General features: G+C 38.0%; 1 protein-coding gene across 1 annotated transcript in view; it reads right to left on the bottom strand.

Moving 5' to 3' along the window:
* LOC123655291 (phosphatidylinositol 4-kinase beta) overlaps window positions 1-9,472 on the bottom strand; it is a 45,918-nt gene extending 36,446 nt beyond the window's left edge. Inside the window, exon 1 of the mRNA XM_045591104.1 lies at window positions 9,192-9,472. Within this exon, the coding sequence (XP_045447060.1) occupies window positions 9,192-9,280 (89 nt within the window). The 5' untranslated portion in view covers window positions 9,281-9,472. The remainder of the gene's footprint in view (window positions 1-9,191) is intronic.
* Window positions 9,473-19,201: the final 9,729 nt, after the last annotated feature.

The following is a 19,201-nucleotide window of genomic DNA, read 5'->3' on the forward strand; positions in this document are numbered from 1 at the left end:
TAAAATTATACACTGTTTGCGTAGACAAATTAAATAGTATTATCGTAATTTATGCCATTAAATTAATGTACAAGTTTATCTTATCTAATCTCTAAAGACCGATTTACCTTAGCCAAGCCTGCTGCTTGTCATGTGGTGTTTGATTAAAAAAAGAATCATCAAAATCGGTACACCCAGTAAAATGTTCTCAGGTAACATACACAAAAAATACAGTCGAATTGAATACTGACTAACCGACAAAAATATGAGGTTCCTCTTTTTTTTAAGTCGATTAATAATTGTGTTTGCTCGCAAACGAAAAAAAAACCGACAATCAATTACATCGACGAGTAATACAACGTAGATCGACGAAAAAATAGTGAAGTAACTATGTGTTATCAAAGATTACTCAAAAAGTAGTTATCAGATCTCAATAAAATTTATATGTGACCACATGACAAACATCAGCTTTCGATTAAATTAAAAATTATTAAAATCGGTACACCCAGTAAAGGTTATTGCGGATTTTTAAGTTTCCCTCGATTTCTCTGGGATTCCATCATCAGATCCTGATTTCCTTATCATGGTACTAAACTAGGGATATCTTCTTTCCAACAAAAAAAAAAAGAATTATCAAAATCGGTACACCCAGTAAAAAGTTATTGCGGATTTTCAAGAGTTTCCCTCGATTTCTCTGGGATTCCATCATCAGATCCCGATTTTCTTATCATGGTACTAAACTAGGGATATCTCCTTTCCAACAAATAAAAAATTATCAAAATCGGTACATCCAGTAGAAAGTTATGCGGTATAATACAACGTAGGTCGACGAAAAAAGCGTCAAGTAAAAACGCATTATTGGATATAACTCGAAAAGTAGTTGTTAGATCTCAAATAAATTTAAATGGGACCAATTGACACACATCGCCTTTCGATTAAAATAAAATTTGTCGAAATTGGTCTACCCGGTCAAAAGTTCTGATGTAACATACATTAAAAAAAAAAAAAAATACAGTCGAATTGAGAACCTCCTCCTTTTTTGGAAGTCGGTTAAAAAATTAAAAGATGTAAGACCCAATAAGATAAGGTAAAACATGATTTATTCAGCCAAATATTCGAAGATTCGAAAAACGATCAAACGAAAAATGGGATAACCCTGTGAAAGACTGAAAGTTTTATGAAAAGAAAGACTGAAAGTTTTCCGCAGTAACAAAAACTTTTTAATTTTAGACAGTTCTACCACGAATTGAAAAAAAATATACATATAATTATGTTTGAATTAATAGAACCGTGTTTGCATCTATGGGTTAATAATAAAAACTTAAACATACGTTAAGTATGAGACGTAAAAATTGAAATAGATTAAATTTAGTACAGACTCCTTTTTTTAATAACATAATATAGCGTGTACGTTTAATGAACAATTGGATTTTCTCGTACCTATATATATACATTTCTGGCACTGTTCTAATGGGTAAGCATATAAAATCACAATGAAAAAGGCCTTGGTCGGTCCACCGCACATTGGTTTAATGGAGGTCGCTTACATTCTATTCAAAAAGTCAATTGTTCTTTATTGATAAGTTATGCGAGAACAGCTCGTAAAAGTTTTGCGTCGAAAATAGCACTAATTAAATTTATAATAGACATTAGATGCATATAAAATATTGACATCTCGGGCTGACTTGCACGCATAAGTTTTCGTCAATGCCAGGTTCGAATGTTGGAGGCCCTGGCTGAAGGAGTGGTGGCCCCTAATAATATGCGTAAACTAAAGCATATTTTTAAATTGTTAGGTTTATTATTATATTAAAAATAAAGATGAGTGGGTTTAGTTGTTTTATTTCATGTAAAATATGATTAAATTTGCAAATATTGGCTGTTTTTAACCAAAATAAAAAAATCTCATTTAAACCGAAGGGGGGATAATCGAAAATCTCAGCTCAACTTCAAAAAATATAAAATATTACAGATATTAAAAATAAGCTATTACTAATAGTATTACTAATATTGCTTTCACATGACGTCATAAAATTAATAGTTTATTATATATAGGGCATTTAAACAAAATTTAAAAGATAGTATTATATAATAGGTTTTTACCTATGAAATTGCCGTTTTTGATAAAATAAGTCAACGAACTTTTTTTTTTCTATATTTTTACTATTCAAAGTAACTACTCCTGGAATCAATGCATTTTTGCCAACTTAGTGGTAACTTATTGATGCCTTTCTTGAAAAACTCTGCTGGACGGGAGGCAACAAACTCTTCCAAGGCATTTTGTACTGCCTCTCGGGTATTGAATTTTTTTCCCCGTCAAAAAGTTATCCAAATTCCGGAAAAAGTGGAAGTCTGTAGGTGCAAGATCTAGTTCTTCACAGTACACATCTGCAGTAATGCTCATGCCGTTTGGTAAGAAGCTGTGATGAATTACACCGGCGCTAGACCACCAGTTACCATGACTTTCTTAGGGGTCATTTTTCATTTAAGGCATTGTTTGGGTACTGAACCAGGATCTAACCAACTAGCTGAGCGCTTGCGATTTTGCGAAGTAACAATGCGATTCAATATGACTTCGTTTGTGTGTCTGTTGAGCAGTGCAAGGCACGTCTCGACGCCTATTTCACGCTGGCGTTCATTCAATTCGTGAGGCACCCATTTGTCGAGCTTCTTTACCTTGCCAATTTGACGCAAATGGACCAATATTGTTTTAGTGCTAACTTCAAAAGTTACTGCTAATTCAGCTGTAGTTTGAGAATCATCAGCCTCCAACAACACACAATAGCCTTTAATTCGCCCGACCACGTAGTTCATTTCTTAGGTCAAAATTTCCGGAACGTTCGCACCGTAAACGTCGTTGATGTTGCGTTCCGCTTCTGCCGCTTTGCTACCACGACGGAACTCATACTCCATAATCACTCGAATTTTTAACATATCCATGATGACGAAAAACGTATAAATGCAATGTAAACAGAACGCTAACCATTAAACAAATGACTAATTATAAATAAAAGTTCCGTAAGCCTTCCTCTTGAAGCCCTCTCTCCATTGGTGAAACCGCATGAAACCGTTCAGTAGATTTTGAGGGAATCGATCACATACACTTTTGGGGACTTTGTTTTATAATACACTAACTGTTGCCCGCGACTACGTCCGCGTGGTTATTTATTTATATATTTTGAAATATAATCAAAAAGGCCAATTACGACCATCCATCCGTTTAAAATTTAAAATAACAAACGTGAAAAAATAAAATAAAAGGAAAAACACAAGAAAAAAAAAAAACAAACTTGTTTTCATATTAAACCTATAAATACCCCTGGGAAGGATAATTTAAAAACAATTAACTCTATATGGAAGGAAATATAACATATATAATAATGACAATAATAATAGTGTAATAATATAATATAAAATTAAATTAAAATATAGTAATAAATTATATAAATATTTATGAAATATATATAAATTATATATATTTAGTTGTAGTTTTGATTATTTTTTTAAAGAACTGTTGTGTTATTTTGTTTTGAAAAATATTTTTTGAACCATTGAAAATATCTACGTTTTGAAATTTCAAATTGTATGAGTTAGGTAATCTTGTAAGTATAGAATTCTGTGCATAGTTGGTGGAGCAGTTCGGGACATATAATAAAGCAGTGTGTCTTGTGCGCCGTGAAGGGTTGTTTAGTATAATGCGTTCAACAAGTTCCGGGCAGTTGATGCGGCCACGAAATATATCATACAATAGCCCCATGTCTAATACCTCCCTGCGTTCCGTTAACGTCAGAAGGTTATAAGCTCGGCAGATATCTACGTATTCATCACTTATATCGGCTTTTTTACACTTAAATTTAACTATAATTTACCTTCCTGCTAAATTTCATCTTTGTCCCTTCTGGATGGATGTTCTCGTGATGAGTGAGTCAGTGACCTTTCTCTTATATATATCTATATATATATTACGATGCATTATTTGGACATCTTCTCACCATCTATAGAGCATACATTTTAAATTTCAAGTCTCTTACTTCAAAAACACAGGTCTTTCGTACAAACTTCCACCCCCCCGTTTTATTCCCTTAGGGGTCGAGTATCATAAAATCCGTTCTTAGCGGATCTCTACACCCTATAAGGAACCTACCGGCCAAATTTCAAGTTTATAGCTGTTATAGTTTCCGAGATTTCGTGATGAGTGAGTCAACCTACCATCCTCCGTTTTAACTCCAAAAGGGAGTTGATTTCTAAAGATACATTATTTAGACACCTTCTTACCATCTATAAAGCTTACATTTTAAATTTCAAGTCTCTTACTTCAAAAACATAGGACTTTCATACAAACTTCCAACCCCCGTTTTACCCCGTAGGGGTCGAGTTTCGTAAAATCCGTTCTTAGCGGGTGCATACGTCTTATAAGGAGCCTACCTGCCAAATTTCAAGTTTGTAGGTGTTATAGTTTCGGAGGTTTCGTGATGAGTGAGTGACCTTTCGCTTTTATATATATAAATAATATATTATATATATAATATATATATTAAGTTCGAGTAAAGATTAGTGAAAGCGTTGTTACCTTCCTTTTGTTATTATATTTAAGTTTCTGAGGTGCGTGTGTTATACTTTCGTTAATTAACTACTCACAATATTAGAATCACAAATTTTATAATAAAGATGGTAGTTCCGCAAGTGCGCGTATTATTGCTTCTTTAATGATGTCTGACAGTAAGCAAATAACTTATATTTATATTCAGTGTTAAGCATACTGATAGCGTAAAACGCAAAAGTAATTGACATCGACATTCGCGTCTGTTATCCTGAATATCAGTGTTTCCCAAAGTGGGCGATAACGCCCTCTTGTGGGTGCTGCAGTACTAAAAGCGGGCTACTAGGGCGGTAAGAGACCTAGAAAAAAAAATGGTGCCGTTGTGTAGAGGCTTGGGGGGGGGCGATTTGTCCTTATCGATTAAATAATCTATAAGGACTCTCGATTACAACTTGTGAACATCAACTAATATTAATTAAAGTATTGCTCAAAGGGAGCACTATAAAATAATTTATTCTCTTAGTGGGCAGTAGACAAAACAAGTTTGAGAACCGCTGCTGAATATTAATACAATTGATAATAATCAATATAAAACCTTGCTATCTAGATACCGTGATACTTATTTTAATTTTAGATTGTTTACTACGACTTACAAATACTTTCATTAATTAACTATGACTGTTAGCGTTGTATTGAAATGTTCTTTATTTTAGATTTGATCATTTAATGGGGACAGTGTTTTAGTCGAATAGTAAAAAAATAAAGACGATGTTAAACTTTTTTACCCCTAATGTTTAGATACTGAGTACAACTCACTAAATTTATGTAGCTATCTTGTAATGAACTTGAACGAGTTAATTTACCGTAATTTCACCTGGAAAAAATGCCTGCGTTACTCAATCATATTGTTTTTAAAATAGGTCCAATATTTAGTTATTAAATTTTTTCGTTACAATATACAAAACTACAAATCTTTCCTTTTTATAATATTAAATATAGATTGTGGAGGATCTATAAAACGAAACATACATGATGGTTTTTGAATATTCTGAATTTTAGTTCAATATAAAACCAGTGTTCTCTGTACGGCGCGCGGCGGCGTCAGGAAATCAGGTGCTGCGTTCCGCCGGACCGTACGTCGGCCACTTTTACTTTCGCTCCCGTCCGTTCACCCGATCTTGAAGAATGCCCTACATAGTTTACTATACTAATATTTACCTGGTCCATGTGCTATGGCCTAGATAAAGTAATGGAAAGCTCAAATTTGTTTACACTATGCATTTTTATAGTATAAAACAAATTTTTAAAATATTTAAGATCAACAATATTGTAATATTCAAAAATTTACTATTATTTACTTAAATTGTGATTTTAATTTTTAAACTCCTCCAAAACGGCTTGACCGATTCTCATGAAATTTTGTGTGCATGTTGGGTAGGTCTGAGAATCAAACAACATCTATTTTTCATCACCCTAAATATTAAAGGTAGTCCACGCCTAAAATCTTTTTAAATTATTTATTCTTTATTTTATATGATTTGGCATTGAAAAATAGATACAACCCTAAATTTTCACCCTTCTACCACCAACCCCTATTTTTAAATAGGGTTTAGCGGGCAAGACCACGTTTGCCGAGTCCGCTAGTAAATTATATAAAAAATATTACTTTAAGCATAACTTTGTAAGCTTCTAAAATAGTTAAATCCTATTAATGTTTACAAATTCTGTGATTAAACTTAATACTGTAAGAGAGATATAATTTCTTTATTGAAGCAAAACGAATTATCGTATCTATAATGATCATAAAATTTGTAACATAACATTCATAACATTCAAAAATTTTAAAACATCAAAAATCTAAAAATTCACAATTTTACCAACTCAGTCGGGAATCGAACCCGCAACCCGTGGAACAGAAGCAGGGCCACTCAGAATTGCGCCAACAAGCTAGTCAAGTGAATTATTTATACTTAATCATTTAAGTAATATAAATAATTTTTTCATTTAATTGAGTTTATGCCATTTTTTGCGTTAACTTGTGGAGGCCTATGTACAGTAGTGGACTGCGAAAAGCTGCTGTGATGATGATGTGATGAAACAATCAAATAATCTCTTTATCTATATTATTCACTAGATATGCCCCACGGTTTCATACACATTAATTTTAACACTTTAAAGGCCGCCTTGATTTTTTAGTTTTTCTAGGGGACTGCTACGTAGTCGACACACAATTATTCTGTTGATGCCAAGGGGCCACCACATGACCGCGAGCCAATGTCAACTTAAAAAATATGACTTAGGAAAATATGTCAGATAACATAAGGTAAAATAAGCAAGTTCTTTAAGAATACAATAAACATTTATCTTTAAAATTTTGTAAATAAGCAATTTTAATCTGGCCCCCTGGGCTAAATAAGTGAGGCCCAACTGGTGACCCCTATGCCGTTCAACGTGTTAAGGAAAGAACTAACTAAAATATTATGTAGCCTTATTGCCTGTCTAGTTAAATCTATATAACAAAAAAGTAATTTTTCAATTCTAACCTCCCTTTTCTTGAGATTAGCAGTTTTAAACAAACAAGCAAACTTTTCAGCTTTATAATATTAATATAGATTACCACATTAGTTTAGTACAAATACCTATTTATTTTTATATATGTAATGGAAACTTCCTTTAATTCTTATCACTTTTATGACTGAATAATAAAGTACTTCTAATTACAATGAATATGCCAGCAAATAAAATGAAGTAACAGATTGAAATAACTGCTCACCATAGCATTGCAGATACAATAACTTTAATAACTTATTTTATAGTAAAAACTAAGTATCTTTTTTTACTAATATCGTGGCCTACAAGTATATGGTCCACCTAATAGTGAGCAGATATGGTAGCCTATGGACACCTGCAATATCAGAAGTCAATACTTGTCCTGGACTCTCTCCAGGAGCAACACTAGTTTTGAGTTGTATTATTTTGTTGTAATTTTCTATAAGGTAATGGTGTTTTCTCAGTCAGGAAATATCCTGAAATTATCCAGAGTCGATACTCTATGTTTTGAGAAGGATATTCCCTGCTGTACCATAACTATTAGCAACTTTTTAATTTATTCCTAGGTATGTTTAGTCAAACTGGGAAATAGCTGGAATACAAGAGGTAACCTCGGTATGTTTTAGATTATAGGCCAACAAGCAGTAATTATTGACTTATTTACATTAAGTTTAGAGTACACTACATGCTTCCTAAGCAATCTTTATTAACACAATACATTGACAAGAATTACAGATTAAATGGACAGAAAAAAAAACATGTATCAGGGTAAATGAAAATTTTGTAGCCTACTTTTGTACCAGCGGACAATTAGGACACATCTAATAATTCCTTATTTGTCTAAATATGATAAGTAGTATGAGAGATATTAGGGAACAAATAAATAGACATACATACATAGTCTGCTAAAATTATAACCTTCAAAAAAAAGTAAACTCATACAACATCACATTGGAATAGGTAGGCCAAGGAAGACATAATATGTTTGTGTGAAAAATCCAGATTCTGAAGGTAGCATATGACCAGATGACAAATGATAGAAAAGAAAAAACATATTGTTCAAAACTTGTTTGAAAGTGAAATCTGAATTATTGTCTTAAATTAAATCCAGTGAAATCACAAGTTACAGTATTAGGTAGTCAGGGTTTTTATTTCAAGGATTGACTGGGCTTCTTTACTTAATATGTTTATAATATATACTATCTATTTATACATATATATTATTGTATTATTAGATTGTAGGATCTACTTTGTTTTTAATTTTCTGTTTTACCTTTTGATAACCCTACTTTTTTTATTTTAAAATCTCCTCTACCCCAAGGTTGTCTGAAAGAAATCGCTTACCTAGCGATAAGACCGCCTTTGTGCATAATATTGTTTTGCAAATTTTATTTTTAAAGATGTATGTTATGTTAGCTTGTAATATGCACAATAAAGTATATTTCTTTTTCTTCTTCTTCTTCTTCTATGTAAGGTTTTGCAACAGAATATGTTATTAAATTAGACATTCTTTTATTGTCATGGTATTTTATGCAATAAAACACAAAAAATAATTACATTTTCAATTGTAGTAGAAATAATACACATATTTTAAAAACAGAAGTGCCATATGTGAAAATTATTTTTTTGAAAATAAGATATATTTTAAAGCATTTATTTTCTGATTCTTCTTTTAAATATAAAAAAGTTACCAATCCATATTTTTAAACATAATAAAAAGGAATAAATATCCTGATAATAGAAAACTTCAGTGAATACAATGATAAACAAATGTTATAAAAAGATAACTGATCTGATAAGGGCAAAAATAGATTAGTAAATACAACCTTTTTCCATAAAAAAAAAAATATGGCGTAGATGGTTAATTAATAAACAGAATATAGAAAATAAATTTTGTATGATAATAATTACATAAAGTACATCAAAGCCTCTTAGTTTCTCGATGTGTTCATAGTCCAAAAATAAATAACATCAAAATTTATTTACTTAAATACTTAACAAATAACTTAATTTCCATTTTTAAATTTAAACAATTGACCACAAAGTGTATAAAAGTCATACACAAATAGTCATGTAGATAAATAAAGTTGATGTTTACCCTGTTAACATGATATAAACTTACCTAAAATCCAAGCTAAGGTTTCTTTGATGTGTAGGAGGTTTGCTCTTGAAATCACTTCGACTTCCGTGTATGGGAACATCTTCCAACATGCTCACACTGATTTATCCACAACACAGAAAACCCATAACAAAATAAAAAGTGAAAAATCAAAGAGTAAATAACAACATGGCGTCGATATATGTACCACCATCAAACTGAAACTTTTAGGTACAATAATAATTGTATGGAAATAAAGACCTAGAAATTTTTGCACAGAGATTTTAAATCACACTATTTATCCTAACATAAATAAAAATCCACAAAATTTCATATGGAACTAGTTTCGTTCACTATAAAAATTTAGTACATTAGGATGCAACGAACTCGATCTCAACAAAAATAATTATTGACTAACATTGATCTTTTTCACGTTAACTTTTAACAGTTTTTATTATTTTTACACCTTCAAAAGTCACACACATTTAATTGATAACGACAATGCCAGTAAGCATAAACCAGTCAATGGTTTTTCCAGACGATATAACTGGGAAGTAGTGGGAAGTGGGTACGGTTCTACGTCTATTATTTTTGATCACTTTTTAATAGCTTGTGACAGATACGTACAGATATCATTAAAATGTACTTTTGGTTTTCACAGTGTGTAACTGTACTCTGCATACTCTTTGGTACTCTGTTGGTACTCTGTAGTAACTAGTAGGTATGACGATCTGAAATCGATTATTCGAAAAATCGATTCCTCGGACCAAATAAATCGATTCTTAAATCGATATGTTGTACTGAATCGATTCAATAAATCGATATTTCACCGCTTAAAATTGACATTCGCTTTGTTTTGGTAAATGCCGTAAAATTATTTACAATTAGCTGAATGTACTCGTAATATTACGGTGTAGCCGGTTAAATGGTTAATTATTCAAAAACTCGCGAAATAGTATTCCTTGTATCCACTTTCTCAGTTCATTCACTATCTACTCTTCATATTGTTTCTTTCCATTTGCTATTGCCACTCATTAGAAAAGATATATTACAGAATATAGAGGGTGTGTAGATATCACAACTTAACTTTTATGACAATTACTCTCAAAAAAAAAACCACAAATACCAAACAAAAATTTATTTACAAAACAGAAACAGTTGTTATTTTTCATTTCCTTAAGTAAATACTTCTTGCACTGTTTGCCTCGCTATACAAACCATCATCATCAAACAATCATGACCATGGGTTGAGTGGAAGAAATCCACCTTTGCCATAAACCTTATTATTATGTTTTTTTACATGTATTTTATGAGTGCAATAAAATTATTGAACCAATGACTGATTTTAGTCGGTAGAGACTTAACTGCTCCTTTATAACTTCAACCGGGACCGCTAAAATAAATAACTTATATTCTTTCTGTACCCGACCAGTTGTTGTGTCTGTATTTGGGGTCGGTGTTTTTTAGTGGCAGTATTATTTCTAACTATCTTTTACCCGCGGCTTCGATCGCATTGATTTTTTTAAAAATAAAAAGTATCCTATGTTACTTTTAATACCTCCAAGAATATGTATACAAAGTTTCATGATGATCGGTTCAGTAGTTTTCGCGTGAAAGCGTACCAAACAAACACACATCACATTCACATTTATAATATTAGTAAGGATTCTTGTAAATGTTCGAATGCTTTGAGTCTAACCGGCCTCGGTACTGTTCGGTTTGATGAGTTTGTGTTCGAGAATTTTGTATATCTATAGATGAAGAAAAGAAATAAATTATCCTCAAATAGTGTTTGTTAAGTGTTCCTGTGGTGAGTAAGGCCGGCAACGCCCTTGTAATCCTAATGTTGCAAGCTTTCATGGGCTATGATAACCACACCAAAGTTAGTACTACTAAACTATACTAGGTAATAGTATAAATAGAAAAATATTTGTATATGTCGGCATCTGTGCTGCCGTAGGTTCTCTGTAGGAAAAAAGAATTTTTACTGTTTTTTGATCCTGGAGAGTATTTAGTGTCCCCCCCTTGTGTTAACACCGCCCTCCGCAGCCCCCCGGTGCCAGTTGTACTCGTGGAGTCGGAGAACGGCCGGTGTACTTGCGTGGTGCACTATCCCCGCAGGGAAGTGGACGCTGGATGATCCTGCACGTTTTTGATGAGCAAAGACTCCTGCAGGATCACAACGGTGGAGTAGCCCGAGGACCAGGACTAACAGGCGCGGAGGGTTAAACCGCTGCCTGTTCGCGGGCCTAGCTGGACCTCCCCTAGGGGTCTCACCTGGCTGGGTGGCACGCGTTGAGGGTAATCGGGATAACCGGAAGCATCTAGGGACGTTTTGCGATTTGGACAACCCTTGAAACCATGTTTGAGGGGGGAGAACCACCACCTCCCTTAGAGCAGCGATTGCGTGTACGCGGAGGAAGGTCGGGAATACCTCGCACGATCGTGAGGTGACATATTTTCGTCAATACTGTCGAACGTGTGGCCACCCTCCCAGCCCCCCGCCCCCGAGTAAGAGTCTCATACGCCCGGTCATCCGCGGCGGTCGAGGAGGGTCACGGAGACGCTGATCCCGACTTTGCAGCCGCTGTAGCTGACGTTACAGTGAGCGCAGAAGGCGCGAAGCGATCTCGGCCAGTAGACTCCTCGCCAGAGTCACCGGATAAGGCAAAAGAGGACAAAAGTCCGAAAGTACTATACGACACCAAATACGTCAGATGCGAATGTCGTCCGTCATCACGCGACAGTCCAGGAGACAGTGGAAAGGTTCCTGTCGGGCCCCACTCCTGAGCTCCAGTTAGGTGACCTCATCTCCCTGTCAGAGCTCAGGAAAGCGGTTGCCCGCCTGCCTAAGCGGAAGGCCCGGGGGCCCGACGGTATACTAACTGCCGCATTGACGCAGCTGCCTATTGAATGCCTCGCAGCGCTCACGAAGGTATTCAACGGGATACTTCAGACCAGACACTTCCCCGCGGTGTGGAAGACCGGGACGATCGTTGTCCTACCCAAGTCGGGGAACGACCTTCGACTCCCGGTAAGCTACCGGCCCATCACGCTACTCTCGCACATCGCCAAGCTGTTTGAGCGACTGCTGCTGCGGAGACTCGCACCACATCTGCCCATGCGCGAAGAGCAGTTCGGCTTCCACAGCAGCCACTCGACGTCGCTCCAGCTGGTGAGAGTCCTCAGTCACTTGGAAAGCGAGCTCAATAACCGACACTGCACGGTCGGGGTCTTTCTCGACATGGAGAAGGCCTTCGATCGTGTATGGCATGCCGGGCTCCTGGCCAAGTTGATTGCCACTACGGCACCGCCCACGTATGTACGAGTGGTAGCGTCGTTCCTTGAAGGCCGGAGCTTCTTCGTCTCGGTGGACGGGGTGGATTCCCAGCCACGCCCAATCCGAACTGGAGTACCCTAAGACAGCTGTCTGTTGCCGCGTTTCTACGCGGCATACACGGACGACATCCCCACCCTCCACAACCATTTGCATGAGGGGGAGGAGGTGCTGTTGACCCTGTATGCGGACGACAGCGCGTTCTTTGCATCGTCGTATCACCAAATCGTCACCACCAATAAAATGTAGCGTCTGCTGGACTTGCTTCCGGAGTGGCTGGACAGGTGGAGGATGGCCATCAACATTGGGAAGACGGCCGCTCTGCTCACCGGTGGCTACAGGCCGCTACGCCAGCTCAAGCTCCGAGGCCAGGACGTAGAGTGGAAGACCTCGGTTAGGTATCTGGGGTGCCACATCGACCGGAGGCTGCGCATGGTTCCCGCCGTTAATCGTGCGGTGAGCCACGCAGCAGCCGCCCGGTCGAAACTCCACTCCATTTTTTAATCAAGACTGCCCCTCAGAACCAAGCTGGTGGTCTACGGTGCCTACGTCCGCTCGCGCCTAACGTATGCGGCCCCAGTCTGGTACGCGCGCAAAATTGTAAACGCACAACTTATAATTAAAAAAACTATAACAAATAACAAAGGTTCGACTTATTCCTGGCACATATTAGTTGGAGGTTAAAAATGTCACTTAGCCGATCATGCTCCGAAGCACCACGTGGCACCGCCCGTAGCACCAACTTGTACCACGGGGTTAAGCTCACGCAGCTCCCCACGATTTCTGCCGACGTGAATCAAGCATCGCCGACAGCCACAGGGTCGACAACGTCAGAACCGGGAACGTTGGACAAATTGTCTCGCCACGTGGTCAGTCCAGAAGCATCCGGAACCTCTCGTGACCGGCTCGCCAAGGACACTGGAAGGTCGAACCAGAAGGTGAGCCTTCTGGGTTGACACGAAAATGGCCCACTAGAGACAAAGCAAAACCTAACATCTTATAAAATCACTCACTCACTCACTTCAGCCTATCGCAGTCCACTGCTGGACATAGGCCTCCCCAAGTTCGCGCCAGACATCCCGGTCTTCCGCAATCATCATCCAGCCGACACCGGCAATCTTACGTATATCGTCGGTCCAACGGGCCGGAGGACGTCCCACGCTGCGTTTGCCAAGACGCGGTCTCCACTCTAGGACCCGTCTACTCCAACGGCCATCGGTCCTGCGACACAAATGACCAGCCCACTGCCACTTCAACTTGCTAATTCTGTAGGCTACGTCGGTTACTTTCGTTCTCTCGCGGATAGTCTCATTTCTAATCCTATCTTTAAGAGAAACCCCAAGCATAGCCCGTTCCATTGTACGTTGAGCGACCCTAAAATTGTGGACCAGTCCCTTCGTCAGTGTCCACGTCTCGGCTGCGTATGTTAACACAGGCAGGACGCATTGTTCGAAGACTTTTGTTTTCAAGCATTGCGGAATCTTCGAAGTGAAGACTCGACGAAGCCTGTCAAACGCCGCCCAGCCCAACCGAATCCTCCTATCGGCCTCCCTCTCGAAGTTGTTGCGGCCCAGTTGGATAGTATGGCCTAGGTAAATATAATCCTGAACAACTTCGAGAAGGGTACCATCGACCGATACCGGTATCGGTATGACTTGGTTGTTAAACATGACTTTCGTCTTATCCAAGTTCATACAGAGCCGACACGACGGGAGGACTCATTTAGGCCGGCCAGCATTTGGCCTAACTCATCCAGCGTCTCCGCAAAGATGACAATATCGTCGGCGAAACGAAGGTGAGAGATGAATTCACCGTTGACGTTGATGCCTCGTTCCCCCCAATCTAAGGTCTTAAAAACATCCTCTAGCGCAGTGGTAAACAGTTTCGGTGATATTACATCCCCCTGTCTTACCCCGCGCCGGAGGGAAATAGGTCTTGTTCTTTGGTCATTGACATGAACGGTCATCGTCGCCGCGTCGTACATAGATTTCAGTACATCGATATATCGCCAGTCGATATGACATCTCTGCAGAGAGTCCAGGACAGCCCAGGTCTCGACAGAGTCGAAGGCTTTCTCGTAGTCCACAAACGCCATACACAGCGGTTGATTATATTCTTCCGTCTTTTGAATAATCTGCCGAACAGTATGGATGTGGTCCACGGTGCTGTAGCCATTTCGAAACCCAGCCTGCTCCGGTGGTTGGAATTCGTCGAATCTTCTAGCGAGACGATTCGTAACAACCCTCGAAAACAGCTTATAGACGTGGCTCAGAAGTGAGATCGGTCTGTAATTCTTTAACAGAGACTTATCGCCTCTCTTAAAGAACAGCACCACCACACTCCTGGACCACGCCTCCGGCGTGGTATCTCGGTGGATGACGGCGTTAAATAGTCTTGCCAAGGCTTTCAGGACTGGTCGCCCTGCGGCTTTAAGGAGTTCAGTGGTAACTCCGTCATCCCCCGGGGCCCTGCCGTTTTTAAGCTGCCCGAGCGCTGCACCAATCTCATCCTCTTCGAAGTCCGGGATACACTCCGAATAATGGCGCAACAATGGTGCCCGTGGATCTTCGGTATCCCAAGTCGCAGGCTTGCGTGCGCTCAATGAGTACAGCTGTCCATAAAATTTCTCAACCTCTCCTCGGATCTGAGGGCGAGAGCAGACGCTTATAAAATCAAACAACTAAAATGTCTTGGAACCATTTCTAATAGTACAATCGCGACACAATCAACATACATAATCACAATTAAAATAAAAACTTAATCTACGTTAGTAGCACAATGACTCACCCAACAAATCACACTCTGAACCTGGCCGTGGCTGGAGATGAAGGAAAAGAAGGAGCCATTCGCCACAAGCGCTTATATACTCATGAGCTAAACCTTACTCATCTAATCCGCACCAACGGCCCCATACGCAAAACCACACGTCACAAGGACCACGCAAATAAACGACAACGCCTAGCAAAAGAAAAAAACAATTACGCACCAAAATAAGTTAGTAACAGTATATATGTTACACACCTAGGTCGCAAGTCCTAGGAACTGCTCTAAGTTTCTCCCTCTGCCACACGATGGACTCGTTACCCGCACGGTGAATCCATCGAATGCTAAGAAGTAAGTCTCTTCCGTTAACTAATAACTATCTCGTGTTACCTTATATTTAATAACCAGTGTAACCTCATTCCTACATAATTATATTTTAACTAGATAACAATTGGAGAGATATTAAAAGTAATTTCACCAAGAAAATCCTACATTATTAATGAGTAACATATGCAAAATTTCAACTGGAGTAAACGGAACTGTCAAAATCACAAAAGCAAAGTTAGTTTTTCATAACATTATCCATAACTACGTAATAACATTTTGAAGTTCATAGGCTGTCCATCAAATAACTGTATACCGTACATCATAGTCAATTCCAGTATAGGTATAGAGAGATTTTGAACTGAAAAATTTATATTATGATTTTTCTTGAATTCACAAATAGTATAATATACGCAAAGCTGATTGTGCTGTGTGGTTACGGCTGTAAGAATATAACTACCCCCTTCCTGTGGATGTCGTAAGAGGTGACTAAGGGATAATAAAGTTCTACTACCACCTTGAAACATCCAACTGCTGGCTTCCAAATACACAGATCGAAGACGGGCAGCAGCGTCGTCAGTACGACAAAGCCAGTCCTGCGGTAACCAACCCGCCTACCCAGTGTGGTGACTATGGGCAACACACACGAGTTCAATTAAGAATGAGTTCAACGAAGGAGAAGGAGTAATCAGAATCCACAGGGGGGAAAAGGGGAAAGACATGAAAATGGGAAATCATAGGTAAAGCTAGTGTTACAGTATAAAAAATAAACAGTGGCGACATCTGCGTGTTTTATATATTTCTGGTTAGGCTATAAATAAGAACACGAAATATTGAATTTTACTTTCATGCTTAGTCTAATTTTTTGATTCGCTTGCAGTTGCATTGAACTGTACAAACTTCAGGTGTGGTATTTCAAACTGCTTTTTCGTCAGTTGTACAAATGTTGTTCCCGTTCTTTTCAAACCAGATTTTACGCATAGGATTGATCCAACTGTTTCACTATCGAGCTTATTACGTTTATCTGTTTTAATTTGGTCTCAATGTCATCATCGTAGGAGGCGCTACTTAATGCATCTGCAGTAACGCCTCCGTGCCCGTATCGGACCTGTTAGACATGGCGTCGTCGGGATTGTTCAGAGGTGAGCCGGACAGTCCCCATAGAGAAGTCTGGCCTTTTCGCCGAGGCCAGCCTGGTACTGGAGGGATCCTGTTGCCTGCAGATGCGGGACCCTCTAATTAAAGCGGCTGAAGTCTCCCGCAGGGGTTTGGTCGGTATTGCACCCTCAAGTGTTGAAGCCAATGAAAAGCTGTTATAAGAGGGGGGGGGGGGAGGGGGTTAGAAATTATATTGATGCTGCCAGATGATTTTGAGAATGAGAAAGAAAGTCGTAATCTTTGCTCTCAACCGTAGATAAAAAAAAAAACACATTTATTTGTAATTGTATATTATTAAAATTATCGACGCTTCCCAAAATGGGACGATGTTCTAAGGCAGCCTTTCCCAAAGTGGGTGATAACGCCCTCTTGTGGGCGCTGCAAGCCTAAAGGGTAAGAGACCCAGAAAAAAAATGGTGGCGTTGTGTACAGGCTTGGGGGGCGATTTAAATCACCCTTCACATTTGTTATTATATAAAGATATCTCTGTCTAAATACTATAAATTTGCGTTTCAATAATCATTCACATTGGCAGGTGTAGCCCGTAATTAACTTGAGACCTGAACGCCGCTGTGTTACTACCTACTGCGCTCAGGTCTCAAGTTAACTCTTGCGGGTTATGGTAAAAGTCTCGTTTAGAATTAATATTTAATCTCCGCTAGCATAACTCGCAATAAATAATTTAATTTGCAGATATAGTGGTTTTTAAGGTGGTGAAAAAATGGGGGCACTATAAAATAATTTATTCTCAAAGAGGGCAGTAGACAAAATAAGTTTGGGAGCCCCTGTTCTAAGGTATCGCTCATGTTGCACTGCACTACTTTTCTCACTATTCGCTGATGACGTCACCAGGGTGTCGTCTATCCTTGACAACGGAGTGTACAAGTGAACGGATTAATGGTGACGCGCTAGGGAAGCGCCAGATTTGAGATATCAGATTTATTATGACGATTTGATTGATTTTAGTTGATTTGATTTTTTAACCGACTTCCAAAAAAGGAGGAGGTTCTCAATTCAACTATATATATATATATTTTTTATGTATGGTTACATCAGAACTTTTGCCGTGTGGACCGATTTCGACAATTTTTTTTTAATCGAAAGGTGGTGTGTGTCAATTGGTCCCATTTAAATTTATTTGAGATCTAACAACTACTTTTCGAGTTATATCTAATAATGCGTTTTTACTTGACGCTTTTTTCGTCGACCTACGTTGTATTATACCGCATTACTTTCTACTGGATGTACCGATTTTGATAATTCTTTTTTTGTTGGAAAGATGATATCCCTAGTTTAGTACCATGATAAGGAAACCAGGATCTGATAATGGGATCCCAGAGAAATCGAGGGAAACTCTTGAAAATCCGCAATAACTTTTTACTGGGTGTACCGATTTTGATAATTCTTTTTTTGTTGGAAAGAAGATATCCCTAGTTTAGTACCATGATAAGGAAACCAGGATCTGATGATGGAATCCCAGAGAAATCGAGGGAAACTCTTGAAAATCCGCAATAACTTTTTACTGGGTGTACCGATTTAATGAAACAACTTTTTTCGGATTTTATCGCGGTTTATTGTTAACTTTTGATTCCCAACGTTTCGGATACTTTACAGCAACCATGGTCACGAGAGGACGAGGTGTCAGACGTCCCAACGTTACAAAGTTATTCGAAACTACCCGACATACATCAATATCTTATATAGTCCTATCTACGCAGAATGTGCTAATTGAGTCTTTAATCTGTGGTGAATTATGCTTGGTTTTTGATTTAATTATATTAATAATGGGGTCCCAAGCAGGTGGTAATTGCCAGCCATCTTCTCTATTGAAATTTGGATGTTTTTTAATTTCAATAGCCTCACGGATCATCCTTGGTTGGAATCGGTGTTCTTTTGCGAGGATCTGTGGTTTATCGAATCTAATATAATGGCTAGCTGTGTCTAGACTGTGTTCACAGATTGTGGACTTAGTAGGGCGATTCTAAATGTCATGTGGTCACATATAAATTTTATTGAGATCTGATAACTACTTTTTGAGTAATCTTTGATAACGCGTAGTTACTTAACTATTTTTTCGTCGATCTACGTTGTATTACTCGTCGATGTAATTGAAGTCGGTTTTTTTTTCGTTTGCGAGCAAACACAATTATTTAATTCATTTTTTATTTATGTGTTAGCTTATGATAGTGTTATGTTTTTTACCTTTTGTTTCATTCAAATATAAAAAACAGTCAATCAAATACGCATTATTAGATATAACTTCAAAAGCACTTGTTAGGTCTCAATTATATTTAAATAGGACCAAATGACACGCACCATCATTCGATTTAAAAAAAGAATCATCGAAATCGGTCCACCCAGTAAAAAGTTCTGAGGAAACATACGTAAAAACACAATCGAATTTACAACCTTTTCCTTTTTTGAAGACGGTTGATACTGAAATTATAAGCAA

This window comes from Melitaea cinxia, chromosome 7 (genome assembly GCF_905220565.1).
Source record: "Melitaea cinxia chromosome 7, ilMelCinx1.1, whole genome shotgun sequence".
In the NCBI taxonomy this organism is placed as follows: domain Eukaryota; kingdom Metazoa; phylum Arthropoda; class Insecta; order Lepidoptera; family Nymphalidae; genus Melitaea; species Melitaea cinxia.